This window comes from Tubulanus polymorphus, chromosome 5 (genome assembly GCF_964204645.1).
Source record: "Tubulanus polymorphus chromosome 5, tnTubPoly1.2, whole genome shotgun sequence".
NCBI classification, from domain to species: Eukaryota; Metazoa; Nemertea; class Palaeonemertea; order Tubulaniformes; family Tubulanidae; genus Tubulanus; species Tubulanus polymorphus.
This window is the reverse complement of record NC_134029.1, coordinates 1,194,118-1,206,918: the sequence shown is the minus strand read 5'-3', so window position 1 is coordinate 1,206,918 and position 12,801 is coordinate 1,194,118. Positions and strand designations below refer to the sequence as shown.

General features: G+C 38.5%; 2 protein-coding genes across 2 annotated transcripts; one reads left to right on the top strand and one right to left on the bottom strand.

Moving 5' to 3' along the window:
• The first annotated feature begins 1,765 nt into the window (after positions 1-1,765).
• Positions 1,766-7,561, top strand: LOC141905621 (germ cell-less protein-like 1). Its single transcript, XM_074794572.1, has 13 exons — positions 1,766-2,191; positions 2,652-2,775; positions 2,851-2,950; positions 3,034-3,131; positions 3,643-3,689; positions 3,778-3,909; positions 4,149-4,233; positions 4,335-4,425; positions 4,766-4,958; positions 5,034-5,112; positions 5,332-5,393; positions 5,532-5,703; positions 6,482-7,561. The coding sequence occupies exons 1-13, from the start codon at positions 2,028-2,030 to the stop codon at positions 6,899-6,901; spliced, it is 1,767 nt and encodes a 588-aa protein (XP_074650673.1). The 5' UTR covers positions 1,766-2,027; the 3' UTR covers positions 6,902-7,561.
• LOC141905620 (neurochondrin-like) lies at positions 7,500-12,685 on the bottom strand. The gene is made up of 17 exons (XM_074794571.1): positions 12,435-12,685; positions 12,147-12,246; positions 11,960-12,045; positions 11,655-11,719; positions 11,207-11,358; positions 10,794-10,927; positions 10,651-10,710; positions 10,497-10,575; positions 10,261-10,421; positions 9,980-10,171; positions 9,659-9,780; positions 9,326-9,572; positions 9,126-9,249; positions 8,699-8,947; positions 8,178-8,282; positions 7,969-8,086; positions 7,500-7,823 (listed from the first exon to the last, which is right to left on the bottom strand). Exons 1-17 carry the CDS (start codon positions 12,555-12,557, stop codon positions 7,784-7,786), a joined length of 2,157 nt encoding a protein of 718 aa, XP_074650672.1. The 5' UTR covers positions 12,558-12,685; the 3' UTR covers positions 7,500-7,783.
• Between the last annotated feature and the right edge of the window lie 116 nt (positions 12,686-12,801).

Here is a 12,801-nt window from a genome sequence, read left to right as displayed (position 1 = left end):
TAGGCATGTCAACTAGCCGCTTTAGCGCGTCGATTTGAACACCAGAAAAACAGCTTCCGAAAATTTCATAAATAAATTTGATAAATTTCCATTTCCTCAATAAAATCACAATAACGTCTTCATTATTACGAGAGCGAAATTGAAAATCAAATGTTGTAATTTACTTCTAAATATTTAAAACACAATTTGGACAATTTTGAGCAAAATGAACGTCACGATGGAAATGTCATAATTAAACACCTATATAATATAATCCGAACTTTCGGAACTTTGGAAATTGTCTCGTATGCGAAACCTAAGGTCTATGTATAAAATTTACAAGTAAGATAAATAGAATAAATAAATTTGATCGAAATAAATAAATGAAATGGATGACGTTTGCTTACCTGTGAAAATGGCCGAACTGGAAAGAGGGATCAGCTGACCTGAGTTTTTATACTGACAGTGTGACGTCACTGAGACTGACCAATGAAAAGTACCAATATTACCGCCAAGTTTAAGAAATAATTATCTGATGGGATTCGAACCTGATCAACGCCACAAAAAATTCCATTTGGTTCGAATGCACGCAAATTCAATTATTATTCACACTGATGTTTCCTCAGTTTACCCCAGTTATCTGTTTAACTTAATCTGTTTGACAAACTGTTTAAGATGCATTCTGAAAATCGATTTTAAGCAAAATGAACACATACAAAATCACATACGAGACAAACTTACACACACGAGTGATTACCACAGATCTATGGTCTAGTGGTTAGAGTTCCCGCCTGGTAAACTGGAGACCATAGTTTCGAGTCCTGCCATAGCGAACATACGCTTTTGGTAATTTGCCCCAAGTCTGTTTCTTTTTTTAATATTTCAGATTGTGATGAGGGGTGGCCTACTCGGTGATATTGATTTGAAGATGAAATAATTTTAGTGGATCATGAATTTAGGAAAAAGATTACAGCACCACTGACCCATGTTTAAAACCTACAGAAATATTTCGGATGATGGATGTAATTTCAGAGGGTATAATTTGAAACGCCAATAAGAGCAGCCCCAAAATGTGATCAGTAGTGTGAGTGAGTGAAACCTGTGATGGCTCTCACTCTTAATTACGAATCTATTCGATTCTTATTCAGTACATACAGTCGGTCATTTATTGTTGGGTGCTGCCCCTATGTGTATAATAAACGGTAAATTTGTGAATTAACTGATTCCTACTGCGGCGCGCGAGTAATAAGTTAGTTCATATATTCACCGTCAACGATATGTATAGGGGCAGCACTTGACGGTTAAAATATGTATGGTTTCGAACCGGTATTTACACGGTTCGAACCCGGGACACCCCAGAGTACATCCTCTATTCAGCATCAGGGCCATTCGTGAACCACTTTCAGTAATTATTGGGTTCGTACCCGGGACACCCCTGTACATCCTCTCGGACAGTACCCGGCCGGGTTCAAACCCGGGACACCCCTGTTCCAGCATCTCAGGACCACTCTGAACCAGTATCAGTAATTACTGGATTCGAACCCGGGACACCCCTGTACATCCTCTATTCAGCATCAGGGGAGCACTCTCTGAGACGCGGACTCTATTCAATCCGGACGCGTCCGGATGTCTCCAATTACACTCTTTCATCGATCACGCGATCATCCGGATGTCATCCGGATACAAGTTCATCATAGCATCAACAGGCAACCAGTCTAGGCGCTCAGTCTATTACATCCTCGCTTGCCAGGGGTCCGGTATCACTCCCGAACTCGCTTCCACCAGGTTAGCCGAATCCCTTGACGGGTGAAGATGGACAACCGTGTACGTTACCGCCGAGTCCGGTTCCGTGTCCGTACAATAACAACTACAAATGAATTTGATGAAATAAGTTGTATATTCATAATTTTATTTTAACGTAAAATATCTTTTTATTCAATAACAGTGCAAAAAATACACATTAAAAACCTCTAAAAAATTTATAATAAATTTGAATCGAGTGATACCGCTACCGAATCCACAGTGCTCACTTCACGCCGGTAGAGAAAATGGGAACTTATTTGAGTTCACCGGAAAAACCTTCGAGAAAATCAGTGAAAAGAAAGAGATCAGAACAAGATTCATCGTCGTCAGAGGAAGATGAAGAGACTGGATCAAAAGATGCTGGAGAGGAGGAAACGTATTTAAATATTGATTTACATACTCCTAAAAGGTGACAACAACTTAACAACAACATCCAGTCCAGTTTCAGTTTCGCTTTCATCATGTTTCATTCCACGGGCTTCAAGTTATTCTTGTCCCCTTTGATGACATATTCTGTCCCCCCCTTACAACAGCTGCCGCTGTAGTCAGAACACCATTCGTTGTTTATGGGTTCCAGGGAACGATGGCTAAGCTACTCAACTCAACTGCTGCACCTCCAGTTCCCTGCCCTGGTTCAATCGTTGGTGGTAAGCTTTTTATAATCAGTGTGGCTTATACCAATACATGTGGTTTGTGAAAATATCCGATTGTGAAACTAAACCACAGACTGACTAACCCTGCCCCTGCCCAGTGCTGGGACCATGGACCACCTCATACTCAGTTGACAGACTATTTACGCTGAGCTCGTGGCCCACCCAATGGCTAACCCAATTTTTGACATTTCATGGTACATTTTTTCTTTCCTCTAGGAAAAAGTTGAAGACAACATCGAAGTATATTTATGAGACATTGTTTGTCAATGGAGAGAACAGTGACATCACAGTTATCGCTTTCAATCATGAGTGGAAACTACATAAAGTTTATTTGTGTCAGGTATGAAATCTCGCTTGATCAGGATTAGAGTCCATATACCGGTTATTAGTGTTACAGGTGTTTTTCTGTTTTTAGTCGGGATATTTTGCGTGTATGTTTAGCGGTTCATGGAAAGAATCAAATCAAACTGTTATCGATATGAGTGAAATTCCAGATCCTAATATAGATGAAAATGGTAAGATATATAACACCCCTCTTCCCCTCCCTCGAGTCTAAAGCGCCCTCTGTTAAACCGTTTATATCGGTGTTTTATTGTAGCCCTTCATGTTGCATTCGGCTCTCTCTACAGAGATGATGTATTAATACGACCTTCAAGAGTTCACAGAATTCTAGCTGCAGCCACTTTATTGCAATTGGTAGGTCTGCAATTCTTATGAGAGTCAGTTCATTCTACTTAACCCCATCCAACTCAGTAACAGTCAATCTGCTGCCTGTAAGCCGTCTGCCAAGCTGAAAGGTTGCAGGGTTCAGACAGCAGATTGTCTGAAGGGGTGCAGGGTTCAGACAGTAGACTGTCTGAAGGGGTGCAGGGTTCAGACAGTAGACTGTCTGAAGGGGTGCTGGGTACAGACAGTAGACTGTCTGAGGGGGTGCAGGGTACAGACAGTAGACTGTCTGAGGGGTGCTGGGTACAGACAGTAGACTGTCTGAGGGGGTGCAGGGTACAGACAGCAGATTGTCTGAAAGGGTGCAGGGTACAGACAGTAGACTGTCTGAGGGGGTGCAGGGTACAGACAGTAGACTGTCTGAGGGGGTGCAGGGTACAGACAGTAGACTGTCTGAAAGGGTGCAGGGTACAGACAGCAGATTGTCTGACTTTGGGAGGAATCACCGAGGTAAATTGATATTTTCAATGTGTTGTTTAAGGATGGATTAATACAACAATGCGCAGATACAATGAGAGAAACTATCAGGTAACTCAAACTGATCTATTAACTGTTGCCATAGAAGGTCTTTAAAAACACTGATAAAACCTGCTATAAACAACTGTTTGATTTTCAGCGCTAAGACTGTTTGCAGCTATTATGACGCATCATTGGTTTATGGATGTCAAAATATCACGAAAAAATGTATAGATTGGTTAGAAATGAATTTGATGACGACACAAAGTGCGAGTTTACTGCGTGAAATCAGGTAATTACTGCTGGATAGATGGTGTATTCCACTAGATGGCGCAATGAGTGGGAGAGGGGGAGGAGGTTGGTAAAGCAGCAGTTCATTTTACTATTTTCAAAATGTACATGAACGAACCCTATCAATGATAACTCTACCAGTGAGTTAACTCCTGAGAACATATTACCAGTCTATAGAACTGAATTAATCGTTTGTCGGTAATGTCTGATTAATATTTGTATGAATTCTATTTTTTAAAGCCCCGAGTTAATGACTGATTTGATTTCATCCCCCGATCTATTTGTAATGCACGTCGAGATGGATATTTATACCATGTTGAAAAAGGTATTGATTTATATCCGTTAAAATAATATAGAAAAATTCTTTAAAAAAAAACTGAATCAAGATTAAATCTGAAATTGTATGATTTTAAATTTTACGTTTAGTGGTCATTTCTTCAACTGGTTTCCGATTGGCCGGGAGTTTCAAAACATTTAGGAAGCGCAGCTGATGACTTCTTTAAAGATAAACACAACAGTAAGTTTTTTTATCATTCACAGTTCATACATTAGAATTTGAGCCGAGGGTTTAATTTACAGTCAACCCTCCCATTTACCGTCACCCCCGCCTACTGCCAGGATTTCTCAATGTACATCTCTATACAAAGACAGTAAAACACCCCTGATTTACCGCCACACTCTCTGTACCGCCAAAATTGTTCTGCACCGATATGGACCAGGGCCGTATATCCGGGGTTGACTGTAGTTCATTTCCGATGTTTTAAATCTAGACTCAAATTTCTATTCAACTTTGGAAACTTTGTATCTGGACCGTGTAATATCTATAAACTCACAAATAAAATCCCATCGTTTTTTAGAAGAATTATTGAGAAACTCTTCGAAGAATTTACTGGCGGCGTTCCGAGGCATTCGTTATCAACACGTCATCAATGATATGATGTCAGCTAATTTACTGGAAGAAGAAAATCTGATTCCTAAACAATGGCTGCTACCCCTTTATAGACGACAGTGGAAACATATGTTATCAGTGGAACAAGGAATTGATAAAGGGTATGATCTGATTTACCGGTATCACGACAATTGAACTATTAATTACTCTAAATTCATCATCATCATCTATTGTAGACCAACGGAAGAAGTGACTGAGCATCAATTCTATAAACTGGCGTTACGCTGCGGCCGTGTGCTCAGTAAGGAAGGAGAGGTAAGGACATGTGTGAATACTCAAATTTCATATTCTTTTAGATTCCCAGAATAGAATCAGCAGATTCCTGTCCTAGATTGTTCATAGAACTGAACAGATTCTTTTAGATTCATACAAACAAAATCAGTAGATGTGCCTCTCCTAGATTCATAGAATAGAATCAGCAGATTCCTTGCCTAGATTCATAGAAGTGAACAGATTTAATGTGTCTATTTTCAGTATTGCTGGCGTTGGACTGGTTATAATTATGGAATAGATTTATTAGTCACATACTCAAACAGGTAAATCATCTCTGTTCTATCATAGGACTATAGTCAGTGTTGAAGTACTAGTCACCTGGTGAATCATCTCTGTATACTGTTCTTTATTCGATGTACTAATCGCCCTTCTGTTGAAATTGTATTTCTAATTGATTGTAGGTTGATAGTATTTAAGAGGAATACATACAGTCAAATGTGTCCGAATTCTGTCAGTCTCAATCAAAAACGTGATTTAATGTTTCGGGTTACGGTCGCCTCGTTAAACGCAGTCGGGCAGACGACTTTCATTAAATCCAGTTCAATAACGAGACTATCGTTAAATAAAGATGAGGTAATTAATGATTCAATAATTAGTATTTATATATCAACCGCAATACAGCATCGGACTCAGTACTTAGAAGCCACAGAGTCCCATGTGACTGAAGTCTTTGAAATTTTCCTACTCCAATTAATGCGATGACACTCCGGAATTCACATATTGTCTCTGAAAAAAATAATTGGTCCCGCACAGTCAGTCCACTGTAGGTCAGTGTCAAGCACAGTCAGTCTACTGTAGACCAGAGTCAAGCGCGTGCAGTCTACTGTAGACCAGAGTCAAGCGCGTGCAGTCTACTGTAGACCAGAGACAAGCGCGTGCAGTCTACTGTAGACCAGAGTCAAGCGCGTGCAGTCTGCTGTAGACCATAGTCAAGCACAGTCAGTCTACTGTAGACCAGAGTCAAGCGCGTGCAGTCTACTGTAGACCAGAGACAAGCGCGTGCAGTCTACTGTAGACCAGAGTCAAGTGCGTGCAGTCTACTGTAGACCAGAGTCAAGCACAGTCAGTCTACTGTAGACCAGAGTCAAGCGCGTGCAGTCCACTGTAGACCAGAGTCAAGCGCAGTCAGTCTACTGTAGACCAGAGTCAAGCGCGTGCAGTCTACTGTAGATCAGTCAAGCGCGTGCAGTCTACTGTAGATCAAAGACAAGCAGACTATGTATTATATCAATTTGAGAATCAGAGAAAATTGTGATTTTTCCTAAATGAATTTTAGTGCAATTCACCTAAAACTAGAACGGAGTTGATCGGTATAAAGGAGATAATGAAGTGGTGTGTTGTATTATTTCAGGAGTCAGTGATTATGTCTGTAGATCGTAGCGTTTCATTACCACTTCACATCAGTGTTAATATTCTATACTACAGCCCGAATAAAGAGGATGAATTAATATCAGACGAACTCGATACAGAAACATTAAACCCGATCGTTATCAGAAAAAAACATTCATCTTGTGACAAAATTCAGAAGAAATCTTCGAAAAAGTCTCCATCTAATCGCGGTGGCAGCAGTAGCCGTTCACAATCCGATGATAATAGAACGGAGTTTAGATCAACTAGTTCACGATCCGATGAGTCGCAAGTGACTGATTCTGATTTAGTAACGCTGCTTATAGACCGTTCCGCGGAAGACCCTCAACCGGGTCCGTCAGAACCGGCGGGGACGAATAATAGCAGTGATCCGGACGCTGTTGACCTTTCACTTTCACAGTAAAACAGTCTTATGTGAAAGTCAATTATAGATAGAACAAGTTATCCAGGGGCCAGTTGCATAGTCATGGCTTAGACTTAAGACACGTCTAAGATCAACATAGTTCTATAGCCAATCTAACAACTTAAAGACCAGTCTTAAGATTTAAGACCACTTTTGGACTTAAGTCACGACTGTTCAACTGGCCCCAGGGTTCTTACAGATCTGGGCATTCCCTGGGCATCCAGCTGATTCACTTCTCATTATGTACTTTTTAAAGCCTAACTCAGTGTACATGTTGAGGTGAAAATCATCACAAATCTGTTCCTGCGTAACTTCTGTTCCTCCTCAACTCCTGTTCCTGCGTAACTCCTGTTCCTCTAATAAATACATCGAGCACAATTTAATGAATCTCAATTCAATGTTTTTGTACATGTGTTTTAATTTAGAATGAGGCCTCATTATGTCATTAAGTTGAGTTTGGGTAGAAATATCGGATAAATGGTTAAAATGTAGTCGTCGTTAGAGCGAGATCTGAGTTAATTCTTCCAAGAAAATGTAGCGAATAGATTCATTGATTTATTTTACAAGAAATGTATTATTATAATTATTAGAACTGTTATTATTATTATTTTCATTGTATGTTTAATCATTGCGTTGCAACAAAATGTATAGAAAATAAATTCGGGGTTTATAAGAAAAATCTGACAATGTTTTCCTTTTCATTGAAGTTGTTCTATCAAGAGACCTGCATCAGATTCAACTATAAATGCCTTATTCACAATGCGAGCAAATTAGATCCATTCCTGTATCTATAAATCATGGTTCTGTATCTTCAAACCCCACAGGCTTCAGTTTGCTTGAATTATCACCGAATACATCTGCAACTTTGTTTAGCTTCCTAAATCACCGCAAGGCAGCTGATAGCTTCATCATTTCGAAAGAGCTGAAATAAAGAGTGAGAGGAGTAGAGACATTTGGGTGAGAGATGGAGATCCTATAACCAAGAAAATACATTATTCATTATCACAAGTGGAGGGGGAGAGGGAGGGAAGACCAAGAGAGATAATTGATGAAATTTGAATTCTTACTTGGCTATTGTTGATATTTGATCGTTTGATTTCTGTAGGTCACTGCACAGGGGTAAACACGTGCTAAGTATCGATTCATACAATGACAACTGATCCTTTTCAACTGAAATTGCTTGGTCTGAAAAACAAAATCCCATTTCTAAAATTTATAATCATTGAAAGGGGTTCTCTTTTGCAATTCAACTATGAGATAAAATAACAATTCAAACCTTTAGCTTTAGAAAGCATCGTGATTATTTGTCGAGGCCAGTTTGACTGATAAACAATATCAACCAATCTATTGAACTTCTGTGATTCCATCATTTGACACAACTCTAAAATTGGAAAAAAATACACACTTCATTGCATATCAGTACATGTATTCCACCTGATGAGTTGATATCATTTCAAGTGAAAACGTTCATTCAACAAACCCTCTCTACCTAATATCTAAATTTAGTCCTTGGCTAATGATCAGGGCTGCCAACCTCTGAAAAGTGCTATCAGTAACGAACTGAATTTTTTGCAGTAACATTTCATTGAAATATGAAAGGAAATGTTCAAATTAATCAGTAATCAACGGTAAGACCATCCGTAACATCTTTCATATTTCTGTATGCATCAAACAAACCTAATCAGTATTTCTTGTTTTAAAAAAGTAAAATACTGTAAATCAGGAACAGTTAGCAGCTCCGCTAATGATCGCAACGGTTCTATAACTGGTTAAATGATTTCCGAATGTTTCTCTTACCTTGTACAGCGATGTAGTACAATCCAGAGACTCCTATTTCAAACCAGTAAGTTGTAAATGTATCTACTAATTCAATTCCTTTATCGGTGAAATGATGAATATTTTTCAGGAATGAAATCGCTGCGGTGAAGAACGCATTTACGGAATCGAGTCCCGATTGTTGTAACGTCTGCTGCTGTTGAATCCGTAGAAACATTAGACCAAGAACAAGAGCGTTGCATGTGAGCACCATCAGATCAGTATTACCAGCTACAAATAGAACACAATCATCTACAAATTCCACAACACTTTGACTCAATTCAGTTAACAAATTGGACATGAACTAACTTTAACCTCAAACCCACCACAACTGCCAGGAGTGAAACAGGGGGTTTGATCAAGAACTCGAGGTCCTGTAGCATACGGGAAACGGTAATCAATTACTTACCTAAATTGGAGAAGTTTGCGAGGATAAACTTTAACATCTCATCAAATACACTATCAGTAGCGACAAGCTGTGGTTCCAACACGGCAAAATTCATAAATATACCACAAATACAAATCAATACCCCCTGAAATCAAAACAACATAGAAAACTTTAGAAATATTCACTACTTAGAAATAAGGGTCTTGCAAGTTATAACTGACCTCAGATTCCTGAGCGAGGGTCGCATTTACCGACTGATTTTTCAAGAACAGCTTCCATTGATAGAGAAAATACAACCCCAGTAACTGATGTGCATTCTGTTCTATGATGATGTGACGTGATTCATTTTCAGCCGTTAAATGACACAAAATTGGAACCACGAATCGGAATAAATCAACATCGTCCACGATTGGTCGAATTTCATCATCGTTACCGGGGAAACCGCTCAATTTTCGACACGATTCATCGCTAGAAACGAGACGGAAATAACGGTTTAAATATCGTTTAAAATTCAAATCATCAGAAAAGTGACGGAAGACGAGAGACGAACTTACGATTGATGTAATATGAACGGTAAAACATCACAAACATCGGTTTTTAAAGCATTAGTTTCTACAGCTAACCACGAACAGAGAACGCGAATTGAGGCCTGCGTTAATCTACTGTACGATTCTATCTATAAATAAACATTCTTTCATCAGATAGATTTCTCAGTTGTGAATACAACTAGGGTTTTACAAAATGTCTTATAATTATTTTCATCCCTCTAACGCTTAGTGACGCTCAAGATATTATTACAGTGACTCTGCTTGCATTGGTGGAAACTGACAGCATCAACTGTAGCAGGTTTGAGGTGAAACTAGATAAATCATCACCTGTTTCTGTTCAGCTGTTGTCGATACTTGTTTTAGGTAATAAATAACTGCACTCATCGCTTCCTTTATCACTGAATAAACCTGTAGAAACTGATTCTCATCCTCACATATAGGTGGCTCACCGATCAGATAGGTGATTACATCTTCTAGTATCGAGTAACAAGCAGTCAGGGTCGACTGCTTCTCCGCAATCTATCGAAGAAAATTCAAAAATATATTTGATGATTCACGTCAAACTTTGAAAAAAAGATAATTCTTATAAGTAACGAAACTACGCTTACTTGCTCTAAACTCAAATCCTCTAAAATCATTCGAACTTCGATACAAGTTAAATTCACCGACAGAATGAAATGTTTCACATCTTTATCGTTGATCCATTCAACACCTAAACAGCGTATCATCACAGATAGCAGCTGTAACGTGGGCTCTCGCTGCTCATTACCTGAAATTATATACCACATAAATACCGAATCTTGTCATGAAAATCTTGTGCTAAACTGGTTTTATTTCTAATTACCGATACGACTTTGTAAGATATCCAGAAGTCCCTGTCTTATATCTGAGCTCCACGGTTCCGTTTCAATCTTATCTTTCATCTGAAAATAGAAAAATTTAACAGATGAATCATTATCAAAATTAGAACTGAATATTTTCTTATTTAAAGAACTTACCGCTTGAAGAGAAGCGATCACACCGGACAAGGTATTACAAACTTGAAACTTTATCAATCCCTAAAATATTCAATTACAATCCATTGAAATCAATAAATCTCCATAACTTCAATAAGATGGTATTAACTCATTGATATTCAAACCTTTTCTTGTTTGAAATTCGCTGCTAGTTTCCCAACGAACGGAAAACAGATCTCTTTATTTAACTGCCACATGATGGGAATTTCATCAACATGATCGACTAAACGCGAGATGAGTTTCATAGCGTCAGCAACTCCTAAAATAAACACCATACGATATTGTAGAAATATGGGTCCGACTGAGTGTGGGTTCAATTTTCACGAAAGTGGTGCTGAAAATGTGATTAAGATTCAGTAAAGGTCCCTCTAGGAAAGATGCAAAGAGGAAGATTTTTTCAACAATTCGGACTCAAATTAAAGTTTTAAAAGCAATGATGTAATGGAGGATAAGAGTGTTACCGATTGGTGAATTTTATGAGCCCCTAAATACGTTTTTGGATTTTTACAAAACAAAGGAAAAATACTAGAAATCTTACCGAAACAATCATTTAAATAAACCTGACACAGTTGAGTAAGAGTGTGTTTTTCAATCATCGCTATTCTACCCTGCCAATGTCTGGAGATCGCCGTCAAACATTCGTAACAATCACAAATCAACTGTTTATCAGTTTCAACATCTTCAGAATCGCTGAAATAACATTTGAATTATCATCAGAGGATCCAGTAGCACAGACAGTCATGATTTAACTCAATCTCGTGTCAAATCCAAGTTGTTAGACCGGCTATAGAACTGAGATGGTCTTTGTGATGTAACCCTGGACCCAGTTCCACAGTCATGAGTTACAGTAAACTCTGAGTTAAAGTTAGTTCATTTTCAATCAGTTAACTCTGAGTTAAGTCTTAACTCAGAACTGTGGAACTGGACCCTGCACATTTACGTTTAGGATTTATTTCTCTCAGTGCAAGATGTAAAATAAAACTGACCTTAAATCGGTAAGAAGTATTTCACCGATAGCAGAAATCTGTGATAACATGTGAGGATGAACACTCTACAAATGAATGTATGATTAATGAGTTAATACTCCTTATATAGGAACAGATCGACAGTTTATCGGTCAAACTTAACCTTGAACTGGGGATTCTAAATCTCAGTTCAGCATTTCTTAATTTAGTCTGACATTTAATTGTTCAAATAAGTTCAATCTAAATATTTTAACTTCAAATGTATCCATTAATTGTGGAACTGGACGCAGAACTGAGTTGTGATTAGATTTGTCTCTGATATTTACCAATTCTTCATCTGTAGCGAAACAAGACAACAAAATTAGAGCCATCGAACGGAAGACATTTTTATTACAACCTTCCGGCAGTTTCTCTGTAAATACATCATTTCAAAATCCATTTTAATCCATCGTTTTATTCCCCTTTTAAACCAAACAACCCGTGATTTCTGAGGAGGCACTTTTTGTATTCTACCTGATTTTAATAGTCGAGATATAAACTTGAATCCAATAGCGTCAAATATTCTACGTCGAGTCGCTGCGTCGCATTCTGAGGATTTCGTCAACTTAGTCACCTAAAAATTCAATTTCACAAAGAGGTTTCACTTGGAAATCGATTTAAATTGATAAACTGAATTAATAATGAGGTCAGAGCCTACAACTGGACCTGATCCGAACCCCTAGTCATACTAGTCTAGAGAAGTAATCCACAACCGACGAATTCTGCAAGACTTGCAGAAGAGGTTGAGTTTAATATATTTACCATAAATAGAGCCGCAAACATATCATTATCAGTTTTAACAGTATTCAATGCTGAAATACATTTGTCTACGTATTCAAACGATTGCGCCATTTCTGACTGACTGCTGTCAGTAGTGTCAGTCATTGATTCCTAAACACCAAGGCCTAGTGCTGCAACTAGATCAACTGACTGACTGTGATTTCACTGCTACTCGCGATATTACAGGGACTGTTTTCGAGATTTTGATGAATCCCGATTGATCCAAAGATTTGTGACAGTTCTACAGCGCCAGTAACGACACGGATGCAATAAATTTTGAATTGAATTCAATTGAATTGACACGGAACAGCACGTGCCTGTGTTTACTTCCGGGTTTCAGTCAGTAACA